This window comes from Prunus persica, chromosome G1 (assembly GCF_000346465.2).
Source record: "Prunus persica cultivar Lovell chromosome G1, Prunus_persica_NCBIv2, whole genome shotgun sequence".
Lineage (NCBI taxonomy): Eukaryota > Viridiplantae > Streptophyta > Magnoliopsida > Rosales > Rosaceae > Prunus > Prunus persica.
In genome coordinates, this window is record NC_034009.1 from 26,826,767 (window position 1) to 26,842,613 (window position 15,847).

General features: G+C 37.6%; 3 protein-coding genes across 3 annotated transcripts; 2 read left to right on the forward strand and 1 right to left on the reverse strand.

The window, feature by feature from the left end:
- LOC18791026 (nucleobase-ascorbate transporter 6) lies at window positions 2,090-6,729 on the forward strand. Its single transcript, XM_007221740.2, has 15 exons — window positions 2,090-2,462; window positions 2,753-2,896; window positions 3,249-3,346; window positions 3,474-3,650; window positions 3,744-3,844; window positions 4,185-4,260; window positions 4,373-4,432; window positions 4,564-4,748; window positions 5,027-5,123; window positions 5,261-5,347; window positions 5,534-5,592; window positions 5,702-5,793; window positions 5,870-5,947; window positions 6,038-6,198; window positions 6,306-6,729. The coding sequence occupies exons 2-15, from the start codon at window positions 2,785-2,787 to the stop codon at window positions 6,522-6,524; spliced, it is 1,602 nt and encodes a 533-aa protein (XP_007221802.1). The 5' UTR covers window positions 2,090-2,462; window positions 2,753-2,784; the 3' UTR covers window positions 6,525-6,729.
- On the forward strand, window positions 11,034-12,463 carry LOC18788331. The gene is made up of 3 exons (XM_007223473.2): window positions 11,034-11,602; window positions 11,700-11,851; window positions 12,043-12,463. The coding sequence occupies exons 1-3, from the start codon at window positions 11,323-11,325 to the stop codon at window positions 12,163-12,165; spliced, it is 555 nt and encodes a 184-aa protein (XP_007223535.1). The 5' UTR covers window positions 11,034-11,322; the 3' UTR covers window positions 12,166-12,463.
- LOC18789968 (protein PLASTID REDOX INSENSITIVE 2) lies at window positions 12,401-14,450 on the reverse strand. Its single transcript, XM_007223907.2, has 3 exons — window positions 14,080-14,450; window positions 13,870-13,968; window positions 12,401-12,768 (listed from the first exon to the last, which is right to left on the reverse strand). Exons 1-3 carry the CDS (start codon window positions 14,308-14,310, stop codon window positions 12,574-12,576), a joined length of 525 nt encoding a protein of 174 aa, XP_007223969.2. The 5' UTR covers window positions 14,311-14,450; the 3' UTR covers window positions 12,401-12,573.

Consider the following 15,847-nt stretch of genomic DNA (forward strand, 5'->3'; position numbering starts at 1 on the left):
CCCATTGAAGTTGGAAGATACGAGGATTCTTGCTTTGAGAGAACCATTCACAAAGATCTTTACAAATTTCTCAGGTTGTGGTGCAGTAAATTACACTATCGCTGATTTCGGGATCAAGTGTGTTGACAATCCAGGAGAAGACCATATCATTACAAAGCATCCATGTTGCGTGTTCATCAAGCTTGGATTTCGATTATGGCACTTTGAGGGTTCCGTAAACAAAACTCAATTAATTTTTGGCGTTCAATGAAGCTGTCATGAATCTATACCACGTCGCATAATTATCTCTATTCAAAGGCTTTGGCACAATTACCAAACCTGAATGATCCGATTTATTGAGGTAATAAGGGCTTGAAGGTTCAAGCTTCAATGCATAGGAGGAATCACCCATGGTGTCTGGCCGTGAAGGGTCTAAGGCACGAGAAGATAGGATGCGGCAGAAAAACATTAAGAGCTAGGGTTTAATTGCCCTGCTCAGATACCATGTGAATCTGATATTTGACCATAATGATCTTTTCATTTATAGGTACACTTGATTTATACAAGAGTATATTAATGTACAAGGAAACTAATCCTGAATCTACGAAACCAACTAGGAAAGCAAAATCCTAATTACAATAGGATTGATATTAAGAAAAAAAAAAACCTAGCCACACCCTGGTCCCCTTTCTCCTTGCCGACAACCAACCGCAAGGAAGCTAAATGGGGAGGTGGCCACTCCCCCTCCTCCCCTCCGCCCATTTTCCCCTTCCTCTCCTCATCTCCCCCTTTTTTCTACCATCTTTTCCCTTCCTCTTATCCCCTATTCTCCTCCTCTTTCCTTCCCTAAATAGTCTAGATCTGTTTGGATCTAGGTTTGTTTGTCTGTTTGTTTTGTTTTGTTGTTTTTATAGTGTTCTATGTGGCTAGTGTTGTCTTTGTCTCAGCCGAGGCGATAGTAGAGATGCTGGATTGTGTCTTTCCTCGGGAGAGTTGTGATACATGCCGGTTGATGTTTTGTCTCTATTTTAACAGTTGGGGCAGCAGCGATGCAGGTGGTAGTTGTTGGGATGTTGTGCTCTTTTCTACTCTGCGCCGACCGAAGAACTATGCTTGGTCATATGAGGTTTTCTTTGTCAGGTTCTGAGTTGAAATGGAGTGCTTCTCAGAGGTCCTTTTACTGTTGTTTTTGTGTTCCTCATCTGTGTTCTCTCCTGATTTTTGCTATGGTATGCCTTGCGATTTGTGTGGGTGTCAAAGGACTATGATTTTGCTCATAGAAGGCTTTTTTTGACAATTGGGATGTTCTGCGGTCCTCTCATGTGAGTTTACTATTTGGGGTTTCTGCGGTTCTTTCATGTGGGTCTACTGTGTTGGTCTCTAGTTGCAGTTCTCGTCGGAGGTCTTTGTGTTAGTTTTCGTTTTTGAATTGTTCTTTTTTATAATGATCCAAAGTGACCTGAATCAGACTTTATTGTTAGTCCATGATATGTGTGGTAATCTTTCCTCTCATGGAGTTTATCCTATAAAATTGTCCTAAGAAGCTTTTAACGATGCCACTGTATTATGTCGCTCTTTGTACATATTCAGTTCTATGAATGAATTCTTTTTCTAAAAACAATTAGATTGATATTTATTAATATTATACAAATTGTTTTCTTAACAAGCTTTGTTTAGGAAGTGGCCCCACTTTCCCTCTGACAGACAGACAGCTCAGTGCCCAAGTGTCATGCAAAGCTCTGAATCAAAAAGATCACTGAGACAAAACGGAGATACATTGTGTATACGGTTTGACACCATACTTGAAAAGAAAGGGACTGATTGCTTCATCAGTCTTAGGAGCCCTGCAAACAAGGTATGAAAATGGCCTCTTCTCTGCAATTTTTAATATTGTAGTCTCTGCTCTCTGCAAAAAAGAGGCTTCTTTTACTTGCTAAATAAATAAATGACAAAAGAAAAGAGACTTCTTTTACTTCCAAAGAGCTTCAAAGTTTACACCTTTGAATTTTTTTTACTATTAACGAAACTGTAGTTGGTCATAATAAGATTAGTAAAGGTGGTGGCGGTGGAGCTGCTTTTATACAAAGCTTCATCCTTACGTGATTGAGGAAAAGCAGGACGACCCACATTGCAAAAATTAAAGATATGCATTTGATAATGATAAAGATATGGAGTAGGAGATTCCTTTGGGTCAGAGAGGTGTTTTGGTTTAATTTCTTTCTCGCTTTAGGAGGGGAAGGGTCTCAGTTTCTTTCCTCCTTTTGCTTTTTCTCCACATCTTCACACTCACTTTACGTTCCTTGGGCTCCAAGTGGGTTTTGGGTTGTAAATCTTTCTATATGCCACATTTTCATTACAATGCACACTCACCCCTGACCCTGAGTTTTAGCTTGAGCAAACTTTTCGAGACCAGAGTAAGAGAGTTTTCTCACTGCAAGAGCTTGCCTTCTGAAGTTGCTACCTTAGCTTCTTCAAAATCAAAAGTAAGAATCTTTGCTGTCATCCTTGTTTTTTGATTTCCTTTCTTTGTAAATTATCAATCTTTGTAGGTGATTTATTTGAGTGGGACTCTGGGATTCAAGCTGGTCGTTTGGGTGTTAGATTAGGATGGTGGCAGAGTTGTTTGTTGAGGATTGAGACCTCTTGTTTTTATTACACTTATTTTTATTTCTTTTTCTTTTGGGTGCTTTGAGTATATGGGTATTATCAGGAAGTTCGGTTATTATGCTGAGTAAATAAAACGATAGTTAACTGAACTCTGGATGTCTTACAGAGAGAAGGAGAAGAAGAAAACAGGAAAGGAAAATGGCAGGAGGCGGACATGCACCACCGCCAAAACAGGAGGAGCTACAGCCTCATCCAGTCAAAGATCAGCTACCAAACGTTTCCTACTGCATTACCAGTCCTCCTCCTTGGCGTGAGTGCATAATTCCCTTTCCTCGCTGTTCGCATTTTCACTGCTATACCATATAAAGATTTACACTGCAATTCGGAGTCGTTTGGTTCAGACTTGTGTAACCGATTTGACCACCTTCATTACTTTTTGTTTTGTTGATACGTTGTTATGCCAATAGTGATGTTAGTCCTTGTTGAGTTTTAAAACCCCAGTTAGTTACTATTATTTTTTCTAATCTGTGGAAACTTTAAATCTTTCCAAATGACAAATGAAACTATTTCACCTTCCTCGGTATTTATCTATTTTCACTTACATCAGCATTTGTTTCTCAATGTGATTTTGTGTGTAAGTGTGAAATTTTTTCTCTATGCAGCTGAAGCTATCCTACTTGGCTTCCAACATTACTTGGTGATGCTTGGCACAACAGTTCTCATTCCTACCTTTCTCGTTCCCCAGATGGGAGGAGGACATGTAAGTCTTTACAAGTATAGTAGCAAGCAATTAACAATTCTTGATCATCTTCTCTCTGATATGCTGATCTTTTCACAAGTTATATGACTCTTTTGCTATCTTAGTAAGTTTTCCACCATCCTTTTAGGGGGAGAAAGCAAAAATGATTCAGACTATCCTGTTTGTTGCTGGATTAAACACCTTGCTTCAAACATTCTTTGGGACTCGTTTACCAGCAGTGATTGGAGCATCTTATACCTATGTGCCAACAACCATTTCAATCATCTTGGCTGGTCGATATAGTGATGTTTTGAACCCCGAGGAGGTTGTTTAATTGTAATCTCACTTACGTTTTCGGTTACTATTATCTTTAATGTAAACATAACAGTGTCTGTCATGTTCTACAATGGGTATGCAGAAATTCGAGAAGATAATGCGCGGAACCCAGGGTGCACTTATTGTTGCATCAACTCTGCAGATTGTTGTTGGCTTCAGTGGTCTTTGGCGCAATGTGGCGAGGTTTGTTAAAACTCTGCCATATGATTAGACTTAATAAATTCTTTTCAGTTGCATTCTGGTATTTTGGCCTGGTTAAGCTTTTCTTTATGAGGTTTTTAATACATGTTTTGGTTAGCACCTGGCATTTATTGGGTCTTTTTGAAGTTTTCACTGCAAATGCCAACCTACTCTATAATTAAATTTTGTCTCCCAGAAGCATTCAAAATTATATGCATTGGGACTTAAATGGTTTCCAACTGAAAGTTCATGCTGAGTTGGAACTTTCATTTGTGTTTTAAAATATGTTAAGCCTCATGAACCTATGTTGTTGGTTAACCATGATTTCTTTTTGCTTGTCCAGGTTCATAAGTCCACTTTCTGCTGTTCCTTTGGTTGCTTTGTCAGGCTTTGGGCTGTATGAGTTTGGTTTTCCTGTGGTATGTGTATACACGTTCGTTTGTTGAGATGAGATTGCCTAATAAATTGTTCCTTCCCACCCCACCCTTCTTTTATTTTACTAGGTTATTAACTTTGTCTTTGGATGTGTAGTTTGCAAAATGTGTGGAGATTGGGCTACCACAACTCATCATTCTACTGATATTTTCACAGGTAATCTTCAATCATTTGATATTTTGCTCCTTCCTTGGTACGGCATTCACAACAGTATTAAACAATATCAACTGTATCCCCTCAGTTGAAACATTTGTATGGAAGTGTGTTAATCTAATGAATTTCTCCAGTACATACCTCATTTGATGCGCAGTGAGACGCTCTTCTTTGATCGCTTTGCGGTTTTATTTTCGGTGGCGATTGTGTGGGTTTATGCTCATCTGCTCACTGTGGGTGGGGCCTATAAGAACACAGGACCCACAACTCAATTGACCTGTCGAACTGATCGTGCTGGCATTATAGGTGCTGCTCCATGGTAATTCTCTTGTGGTGCTTCCTTCTTATAGGGTTATGATAATTCATATATTCATTTTAGTGTACTAAATACCAGCAACTCTAGAAGGAATGCTCTCATGTGGTGTTAGATGTTAGTCTCAATTGTCTTCTATTCAAATAAGAATGACATGACAGAGAGGCGAGTTAGTTTGGTCCATACTGCTTCTCATTGTTTAACACTTCACTGGATAAGAGATCAATATCCTGTTAAAATATGAAGCTCCCACTTTGGATGCTAATTGTTTAACACTTTATCAGGATAAGAGTTCCATATCCTTTTCAATGGGGAGCTCCCACTTTTGATGCTGGAGAAGCTTTTGCAATGATGGCTGCTTCATTTGTTGCTCTTGTGGAGGTTTGCGTACTCCTCTTGTTCTCATTCTTAAGTTTTTATAACTTAATGCAGTATCTGTTTTGGATTCTATTAAATATATGGCAGATCAAATTGATGTTTGATTTAATTATTCTAATGCAAGTTTTATGGTTGAACAGTCCACTGGCGGCTTTATTGCTGTGTCAAGGTATGCAAGTGCAACTCCGCTGCCACCTTCTATTTTAAGCCGTGGTGTTGGTTGGCAGGTAATTACATATGATTGCATCTTTTATACTTTTCCCTTATGTGGATCAATTTCAAGTCCCTATGAACAATCTTCTACAGACAAACTGAAAGCAAAAACACATTTTCAAGCCTAAAACAGAAAAGACTTCAGTTTATTCTTTATAAACCTAGCTTAACATTATTTATTCTTTGTATTCTGATTCTAGGGAGTTGGCATTCTTTTTTGTGGTATATTCGGCACTGGGAGTGGCTCATCAGTATCTGTGTAAGATTCTTTTGCAGCTAACGTATATCTAGAAATAACATTTCAAGTTATTATATTACTACCTATTTTCACCAATTGGCCTGATAACCATTCTTGAATTTATCTCCAGTGAAAATGCTGGTTTGTTAGCATTAACACGGGTTGGCAGCCGAAGAGTTGTTCAGATTTCAGCCAGTTTCATGATATTCTTTTCCATACTCGGTAAGTGATTTATGTTAGGATTTTTGTTGTGATCTGTCGTCTTATAGGTGTGCTTAAACAAAACATGGATTTTCAGGAAAATTTGGAGCTGTCTTTGCCTCAATTCCTGCACCAATCATTGCAGCATTGTATTGCTTTTTCTTCGCTTATGTTGGTATGTTGTCAACTGATGAGTCAGGTTTTGATTATAAACCTCAGTTGAAGGTCAATTAATGCATTTCTCCATAATTGTGTGCACGAGCAGGTTCAGCAGGTCTTACCTTGCTTCAGTATTGCAATCTGAACAGTTTTAGGACGAAATTTATTTTAGGCTTCTCTATTTACATGGGCTTGTCAATACCACAATACTTCAATGAATACACCCTTGTTAAAGGCTACGGCCCGGTGCACACTGGGGCAAGATGGGTATTCCTATGCTCTTTTAAACTTCTTAACACTATTATATTTTCTTGTTTCAGTCCCATGTCTCATGCAAGAGACTTAATCACTCATTTTTCCTTATGTTTTTGCAGTTCAATGATATGGTGAATGTTCCCTTCTCATCGGAAGCATTTGTTGCTGGTTTCCTGGGCCTATTCCTGGACATCACGCTGCATCGCAATGACAATGCAACGAGGAAAGATCGCGGCATGCATTGGTGGGATAGATTCCGATCATTTAAGACGGATACAAGAAGTGAGGAATTCTATTCCCTGCCTTTCAACCTCAACAAGTTCTTCCCCTCGGTGTGATTGTCAAATTGGGGTGCTTCAGTGAACAGAGTCAAATGGTCACACAGTATCTCAAAAATGTGTGCATCACACTAGTGAACATGAATGTTTTGTTTCCTCCTAATCTTTTTATTAACTCCAAGGAAGAACACAATAGTACTTTAAACGAAAAATCTTTGTTCTAGCAAGTCCCCTTTCTCCAAATACCAACTGGGAGTTTTGCTTTCCTGCATTTGCATGTGACTGGATTGTGCATGAGAAACTTCATTTGTTGCGCCGCATGGCTCCTACCACCTTCCAATTAGGACCTCACAGACACTTCAGATTAGCAACAACTAAAATTTGAAAACGACAAGCCGTCCTGGATTGGTTCCATTTCCACCTTTATTTTGGGAAAGTTAGGCAGCAAATAAGGTAAAGGGACACACCACAGCAAATAAGGATGAGAGGCCTTCAGCATTGCAGCATTGGCCATACCAACAACCCCTCTCTTCTGTAACCTCTTTGATCACTTTCTTTTATTATCTCCAACAGCTCTCTCATGAGCCAGCGACGGTGTGTGGTTTTTGACCGCAATTTTTTTGCCACGTTTCTCAATCAAGTGTAAGAACTAAGAAAACCCAGCTGTATCTTGGGCTCTAAGCTTTCTAGAAAAAGCTCAGCTGGGTACAGACAGAGGCCCATTTTGCAAAAGCAAAAGAAAATAGGTTTTGGCCCCCTAATTGCTCTATTTACTTAAAAAGCATAGATTAGAAGAAAAAAGAAAACACCACCAAGATTTATTAGGTAGAACAGATTCCTATTAAGGCAAGGAATTAACCTATTATGTTGTTAATGTGTCTCTAAAAACCAAGGCAGGCCAATTTTGATGTGATTTAACGAAGAATCATAGGGGTGACATGGTGACCACCACAAATGCTCGTGTCCATTTCAGATTTCTTCAAGGCCATGGACGGATTAGGGTATCTTTCTGCCTAATCAATAATTCAACTCTCAAGTCCCATTTGTTCTGTCTGATGCGCAGATTATGCCAAGGAACCATTGCAATCATAAATCATAAAAGTTTTATAAAGTGTTAAATAACTTTTATCATGCATGAATTTGCCGGTAAACATCAAAGAAAGATGTATACAGCAAGACTGTTCCTGATAAGTCAGAAAACATAAATTTGTTTAGAGACAAATTATCTAATGTTCTCTGACAGAGAAAATAAAGTAAACATTTTGATAGTTTTTTTTTTTTTTTTTTGGGGGGGGCCTAAACAATCATCACTGTTCAATCTTTTCTTCTGTTGAATATGAAGTTCTATAATCTGTTAATAATTAGGACATATTATTACCTCGAGCTGATCAACCATTGTTGTTGACCCATTATGATTTTAGAAAGTTGTCAAAATGATAATACAAAATCATATCCTGAGTGTGGTTCTAACATATCAAAAGAAAAAGGCTTAATCTCTGAAGAAAAGAGATTTCCTTTTAACTTAAGATATTAGTGAAGATCCTGGTGCCTAATTAACATTAGTGCTACATCTTTGATGGTGTTTTGATATGTATGACCACCTTTATAACAAAAATCTCATCCTCAGTGCTAAAGATTGATGATCTCAAGTTCGAATAAGAAGAAAAAGGCCGTGACTTGTAGACAAGAGGTCTTAGGTTCGAAATCCCATGACATCTTAATTGTATGTGTGTGTGAGAAATTCTCCTCCCCTTTAGTTTAAACTATCGCTTGTAAGCAAAAAAAAAATTCATGATCTTTTGTTGTTAAAAGTTATTTCCACTATGAATTAAATAAAACCCTTATTTTAGAAAGAAAAAAAAAAGGGGTTCTTCCACTAACTGTAGTGCAATGGAGATGCCGCAATGTCTAGTTAAGAACCATTAGATGCTTTATTTGAAATAAAGAATATACGATTATTGATTATGATATCATGCTTTTCAATAATGTGTTCTTGAAGAGTACCCTTGGGAAACAATGACAAAGAAGCACTAAAATTTGGTTTTATGAGGGAGAAGATTAGCATAAAAAGAAGCATCTTCTAAGGTTTTATATATACATGTTGGCTTGGCTGGCACTTCTCAAAGCAGGGCAAATTACAATAACCTCCCTCTGAATCTAAACTGTAGTAAAAAATTACAAACAGAATAACAGGCTAGTTTAGCCTAAAAGATCAAATTTCAAGTCTAGTTTACTGTAAAATTTTGTTACCATTTACCGTACGAGGAAAAATGCAGTGTGACCAGCCAACTTTTTTGACCTCTAAATTGAAGGGCTCCCCAGTAAGAAAAAGACCTCACAGTTGTCCTAAAAATCTCAACTGTCCTTGTATAACACTCACATGGTTCCCCATGTGAACTTTATATGCCTCACTTACAAGTCACGCAGAGTTTATTATATTCCAACATGTCCTAAAATACCATTAAGCTAGTTCTGTACCAATTGTACTGAAACCTAAATTCGAAGTAGATCTTCAAGACTAATGCATGAACATCATTAACAGCAAATGACATCAGTAACAGTTTCCTCTTGTTTCCTAAATTTTATTTTTGCTCTTATGTCGTCGGGATCTTCGACAATGATTCATTCCATTGTTTAAAGAAAAGAAGAAAATAAAATTTTAAACTGAGAATGGATAGTTTGTGTTTAGTATCATGGGGTTGGGGGGGAAGAATGTGGAGAAAGACACATTGAAAACCATGTGTCCAAAACAAGAAGAAAAGAACAATAAGAACAACCCCACTAATTAAACAAGACCCTTTCAGAGAGTCAATTGGTTGTTGGCAAAGGTTTTAATTAGATTTCAAGAATGTTTAAAAGGCCAGAGGAAGCAAGGAACAGACATTCAAGACCTAATCTTGCCGCCCCCACAGGCTGCAATCTATGAACAATTATTATTATTATTATTATTATTATTATTATTATTATTATCTGAAATTGAATCCCCATCCACTTCTTATATTTAAAGCTGTCCTAATATTAATAAAAGTGATAGGCTTATAATAATTTTATTAAATATTAATGACTGTCACAACCAATGCCATAAGGGCCGTTTGGTGTATATAAAATTATTGGGTGTTTGAACAAGAAATAGTCCATTCTCATTAAATATGTGAGCCAGAAAATCTGCAACACCTCACATGGCTTACACACACTGACATTAACCATGGGATGTTTACATGTTTAGATGGTGTTTAATTAAACTCAGATATATATATATATATATATAATTAGTTTAAGTTAAACCAGATTTACAGTAGTCAAAGATTGTCAGCAAGATTTCCACCTCTCTCTTAACTTGGTCAGGCTTTTGCTCATTATCCAATGATAAATATTTTTTTAAGGATAGAACAGAAAATTTTAACATTTTCATTCTTCATTTGGTCAATTTTTATGTTCACCTTGTCTAAAATCTGGGGTTCGAAAATCGACTGTGTGACCAGAGATGTTGAAGAGTCAGCAGGGTTTGCTCCCAAAAATTTATACAAGATTGATTCTGGCGGTCCACTTCAGTGATTTTCTCACTTTTTTCCTTTTTTGGGGGGTAAGATGTGATATTCTCATCCTCAGTCCTTAAAAAAAAAAATTTATATATAAGTGGATTAAAACGATTGTTTTTGTTGAATGTGCTTGTCCACATCTTAAATTCTCTCTTTTTTTTTTTTTTAAAGAATAGTGAAACCTAAACTTATTGATAAGGATGGCAACTAGCCGGTTCGACAAAAATTTAATATCATTAATGACATGATGAAACAAATACACAGATAATTAGATTGAAAGCACCGAAATATCGTAGTTAAATACTTTGAGATATCCTTGGATCCTACTCAAATTGCATTGCATTGGACTCTGAAGCTTGTACGAAAAGTTGTGCATGGAGTGTTAAATATTCCACACAAAGAAAAGACATATTAGTGGGTTGCTTTGCTTTAGATGCATATTAGCTTCCCATCTCCAATGAGTAGTACTATCTATACTATACTCATAGATAAATTCAAAAACTAGAGAATATGAACTGGCGAATGCGTATAAAGCTGAAGTTCCGACTGTATCCTATATTCACATTTGGAACTTGTCTTTTTCTCACCACTTTCTCATCAACCAAACAGTACAAAAAGCTAGAGCCTAGCAAAGGAACCAAAGTGTGTGTGATGAGATGAGGGGGTAGGATGTCGTTGTCCATGGTGTCTGATCAACGCAAAAGAATCTTCACCACACGTACACACGCACGCTCGCTGTGCCCGTCTTGCCGTTTTGGTCAGAAATAGTTGGTCACATAATTTAATCATTTTTACATTAATTAGGAACTTCGATTTTTCCCAAGTCTGAAAACCTTGACCCCGTCGACAGCGCCGAGCATGTCCGTCCAAATCACTATCATCTGACATCTCTCCACGTGGCACCAAATCCCATGCCGGTGATTGTCAATGTGTCATATATAAATACATTACTAATAATAATCCTTGTTATCCTTGCTTAATCTCACAGTCATTAGTACTCGTGCTAATCTAAAAAAGTATTGGGAATTTTATTTTGGACATGATGTTTTAATGTCAATTTGGTTTAAATTGATGCACGTAGCATGAGTTAGTTGGGGAAGGACGGCCTTTGCTTGAATTTTTAGACACTTTTAAGCTTAACCCATTTTTACTTAAATCATTGGGTGTGGGGTTTGGGCTGAGACGAGCTGTATAGAAAGTGACTTCTGCTTCTTCCACCTCTCCTATTCATTCTTCTTCTTCCTTATCTCTACCTTCGTCGTCGTCTTCTTCTTCTTCTTCTTCATCTTTCATTGGTTTCTAGAGAGAGAGACAGAGAGATGGGAAACTGTCAGGCTATTGATGCTGCAGCTCTGGTGGTACAGCATCCAAGTGGGAAGATAGAGAGGATGTATTGGCCTATCAGTGCAAGCGAGGTGATGAGATTGAACCCTGGTCACTATGTTTCTTTGATCATTCCATTGCCGGTTTCTGATCAACATCAGGAAGAGGTAGAGAGCCAGGAGCACAACAAGACTGTGCGTTTCACTCGTGTTAAGCTTCTTAGACCCAACGAAACTCTTGCTCTTGGCCATGCCTATCGGCTGGTCACAACTCAAGGTATACTTCTGTTTTGTGTGTAAATATATTTTAGAGTATGAGGCTGTTGGGTTTGAAGAGTCTTTAATTGATGTTTGGTTTTTGTTTGTGGTTGTAGAGGTTGTAAAGGTGCTGAGGGCAAAGAAGTACGCAAAAACAAAGAAGCAGCAGCTGGAAACACTTGAGAAGTTGCAAGCAGGGCAAGAGAAACAGAGTTCAGGTTGTGATGAGGCAGAAGAAGGGAAGTCTGAGAAGGAGAATATCAACCATGTATGTCGTTTCATTTCATCAAGCAATTGTCATCTTAGTTTGTTTTTTGTGCTTTCTTTTTGGTCATCTTCATCTGTGATGAGAAATTGAACAAGAGCAATCACCCAAAACAACCCTTTTAATCTTTGTTTCTGAAACTACTGGTTATAAGTCAGAAATACTAATGCTTTCACCATGTCAAAAAATTTCAGGCAACAAAACACGAAAGGCACCGACCCAGGACAGCGAATGCTGCTGCCGCAACTGCTGCTGCTGCACTGAGGTCAAAGTCTTGGCGCCCCTCATTGCAGAGCATCTCTGAGGGTGTGAGCTGACCAATGGTTCAACGTTTCAGTAGCAAAATGCAGAGTAGGCAGTAGAGTGAATGTAAAATGGACTGGCTCCTTCAGTTTCATCATATCCAGGTGCACGCAATCCTGGAGCGTGGAAAAATAGATTGAAAACCCAAAATTCATGGAGTTTGGGAACCAAATTTTCTAATCCAATGTCAACCACAACAGAGCCCCAATTCGACCCATGTTCAAAGCAATAAGACATCATCATCATGTATAGCAACACAAAAACCACTGAATCTGACATTGTATTAGAAGTGCGAGTTTTGGGTCTTTACAACTTTTTGTGTTTGATATATATATATATATATATATATATAAATAATCTGGAGAAATACAACACCAAATGAAAAATTCAGACTTGTGTGGATTGTAAATGAAGAAACAACATTAGTTTGGTGATTTTGAGTTCCAAATTTCCCAGTCTTGATCTAAATAGCTTTGAGCCCATAACAGAGATGCCCTTGCAGCCAAAGGTGCTCCTGGTAATTCCTTCTCCTTGAGAGCAACCAGCATATCAGTGAAAGGCTCCACCAATAATGTCCCAGGTCCTCCATACTCCTTGAGCAAGAACTCACTGAATATCTGGTTTGATTAAACCAACATGTTAAATGAGTTGATTCTGAATAGTTCAAATAGTTATGCAGATCTAACTTTAGCTTCATGCACCGCATATAGGTCGTAATAAGTCAAAACATTGCCAGCGTGAAGGTAAACGTGCACAGAAAGTTAGAACAATTTGATGGAAGCTGTCTGGAAAATAGTACAATGGAGTCGGGTCAGATATTTGTCTAGGGGCTCAATTATTGTACGGTTTACAGGTCAGGGCAAACTCAAACCTCACCACAGAAAAGAAAGGAAACAAATCTTTGCTGATTCAAATAAGGGTGGCTCGCACCAAAAAAGTTGCACCCTAAGACCCCAATTATTAATTCTTTCAATGACTTTATAACCTCAATCTTAATCTTTATAATATAAATGGAAAAAAGAAATTAAAACTTTGAAAAAGGAAGCAAACATGGGCTTAACTAAGTTGGTTAGAGTCGGTGTGCTCTCCACTGTGCACCCAAGTTTGAATCTCCCTCCCCGTAGTTTAGTTAAAAAATTGAAAAGGAAATTCTCATATCCCTTTACCCCTCCGGTGTGCTTGAACTTGGAATTAAAAAGTGAGGAAGGTCTAGATCAACATTTTGGGTGCCAATAGAATCAATCACCCTTCCGAAAGAAATCACAGATTCAAACCTGGAGGTTTAGTGTTTAAGCAAATTGTCCTTTCACATAGTATTTTTAAACCTGATTTTTCCAGGGTTGGCAAATAAATGAGTCCGAAATAAAATCCAACACACAGAGATACCATGAATGAATGCTAGGACCACATGTCACATTGGCAACCAATTCTGAGCCACCACAAGTTTAGAATAATAAATGTAAACCAAACAACCGACTTGCACCAGCTCTTTATTATGGTACCTTCTTCTTAGGCAGAACTTGAATGTTCTCATTACCTTGGGAAGTTGGAAAATAAACAAAAATGTCTACAAGCCCAAGCCCATTACTTTTGATGGGGCAGCTTGTAATCTGTTCATTCTTCATAATTCTTATATCTCTGAACTTGTGAAAACACAGAGCATCATTTTCTAATTTTGTCATCTTCACCATTTATAGGAAGAAAGGAGAGAAACATACCTGTGAACAAACATCTATGACGCTATGGAGGTCATCCCCAAAAGTCTCCTTGTCCTTCAACAGCTTCCTGGAAAGCTCAGCCCTGAACTTCTGGGCCTCCTGCAACCACAAGGCCACAACAAACAAGTCAAGCTAATTACACAAACATGCACTCAATTTCAGACTTTTTTTTTTTTTTTTTGAAGTGTACTAATTTTGAAAGGTACTTACAGATTCTGCAAATTGGGGGATTGGGTCAGGGTACACGTACTTCTGGGGTGTCTTCGTGGCTCTTAATGGCTTTGCGGTGGTGTTTTTGAATATGGGTTTTGAGGAAATTGTTGGGAAATGTTGAAGATGAATGGTTGACATTGGTGTTTTGGAGGGACCGAGTGCTAGGCTCGAAATGAGAGCGCCACAGGACCTGTAGAGCGCCATCGAGGGTCTAGGATAAGATTGCATACGCTCTCTGTGGAAAATCAGAATCCTAACGAAATTCAACGACAGCAGTAATATCGTTTCAATTGGGCGAGTTCAGTATCTAAGGGCCGTCGAGTGAGCCAACTATTTGATTGGGCCTCAAGCCGATCCTCTGTAATTTGCCTTTCTTTTGTTTTTGGGGAGCGCGTAAAAGTTCTGAAATTTTTTCAAAAGAAAATAACGTTGAAAAATTAAAGTGAGTTTTAGTTTTAAAACACAATATAGTTTACTAATTTGAAAGATATGAATATAATTTCATTTAATTAGTATAAGGTCAAAGACCAAAATGTAGTATCTAATTTTACAAAAATACCATTAAAAAATATCAAAATTACACACAATGACACTCTTTCTAAAGCAAGCATACTATGTCACATGTCCATATCCAGCCAACCGCCGCCAGCCACCTCCGTCGGGCAAGGGACCAACTTTGTTGCCCTTTATTCACCTTTAAACAAAAAAACAAAAAAATAGATTTTGTGTCATTGAATGGACTCAAACCTTAACCCTCAAAGTAGAAAGGCTCACCCACAAACCACTACACCAAACTTGATTTTGTAATATTTATTCAGTTATGCAATATTTATATAGACAATCAACGGTTTTTTAAATTAAAAAAATATTCATTTCAACACATATTCACACAAGAATTGCAAATAAAAACATAAACTACAACAAAAATACAATGTAGATATCAATTATGTTATAAAAACAAAAAAACAAAAAAAACAAAAAAAAACGAAAACGAAAACAGCTACAAAAGCAAAAATTAATTTTATAGAAGCAAAATGGAGGAACCAAGATGAAAGTACTAAAATGGAAACTGCGATGTAGATGCGGAAACTGCAATGCATAAACGGAAACCGCAATACAAAAATGGAACTTGCAATGCTGAGTTTGGGCAAAAATGCTCATTTCTAGAGTTAAACAAAACAAAACTATATTTTTGTTTTATTCAAGACATGTTGGTAAAATACTCTGTTTCTGGCAATGCAGTTTCCAAAAGTCCAATTTTGAGTTCCCTTGCTCTTGGGTAGTTCTACTCTTCTCTTACCCACCCAATTCCTCATATGGGTAGCTCATACTCTTCAAATTGGTGAGGTTGAAGGCCAAGGAGAGAGAAAAAATCCAATTGTAATTAAATGAAAAGTGTAATGCAGTTTTCAAAATTGCAATGCAGCTTCCGAAAGTCCAATTTTGAGTTCCCTGGCTCTTGGATAGTTCTACTCTTCTCTTGCCCACCCAATTCCTCATCTGGGTAGCCTCTACTCTTCAAATTTGTGAGGTTGAAGGCCAAGGAAAAAGCAAAAATTCAATTGTAATTACCAAAACTGCAATGCAAAGTCTGTATAAAATTTCACTGAACTAAAGCTTAAATGGCATTGCAAATATCATATGATAGTGATGGCATCAACCATTTCCAAATCAAGACAAATGCATAGTAAGTGAGCTTTATAATAAGAAGTTGCAGCTAAATAAGATCATTGCCTGACATACATGCGTACATATATTGAATCAC

Bases quoted from the DNA above. Each gene is read 5' to 3' on its own strand.
- LOC18791026 (XM_007221740.2), top strand. From the start codon at position 2,785: ATGGCAGGAGGCGGACATGCACCACCGCCAAAACAGGAGGAGCTACAG. The intron at 5,593-5,701 runs GTAAGATTCTTT...ATTTATCTCCAG, and splicing joins AGTGGCTCATCAGTATCTGT to TGAAAATGCTGGTTTGTTAG. The intron at 5,948-6,037 runs GTATGTTGTCAA...GTGCACGAGCAG, and splicing joins CTTTTTCTTCGCTTATGTTG to GTTCAGCAGGTCTTACCTTG.
- LOC18788331 (XM_007223473.2), top strand. From the start codon at position 11,323: ATGGGAAACTGTCAGGCTATTGATGCTGCAGCTCTGGTGGTACAGCAT. The intron at 11,603-11,699 runs GTATACTTCTGT...TTGTGGTTGTAG, and splicing joins TCGGCTGGTCACAACTCAAG to AGGTTGTAAAGGTGCTGAGG. The intron at 11,852-12,042 runs GTATGTCGTTTC...AAAAAATTTCAG, and splicing joins AGAAGGAGAATATCAACCAT to GCAACAAAACACGAAAGGCA.
- LOC18789968 (XM_007223907.2), bottom strand. From the start codon at position 14,310: ATGCAATCTTATCCTAGACCCTCGATGGCGCTCTACAGGTCCTGTGGC. The intron at 13,969-14,079 runs GTAAGTACCTTT...TTGTGGTTGCAG, and splicing joins TCCCCCAATTTGCAGAATCT to GAGGCCCAGAAGTTCAGGGC. The intron at 12,769-13,869 runs GTATGTTTCTCT...TAATCAAACCAG, and splicing joins TCATAGATGTTTGTTCACAG to ATATTCAGTGAGTTCTTGCT.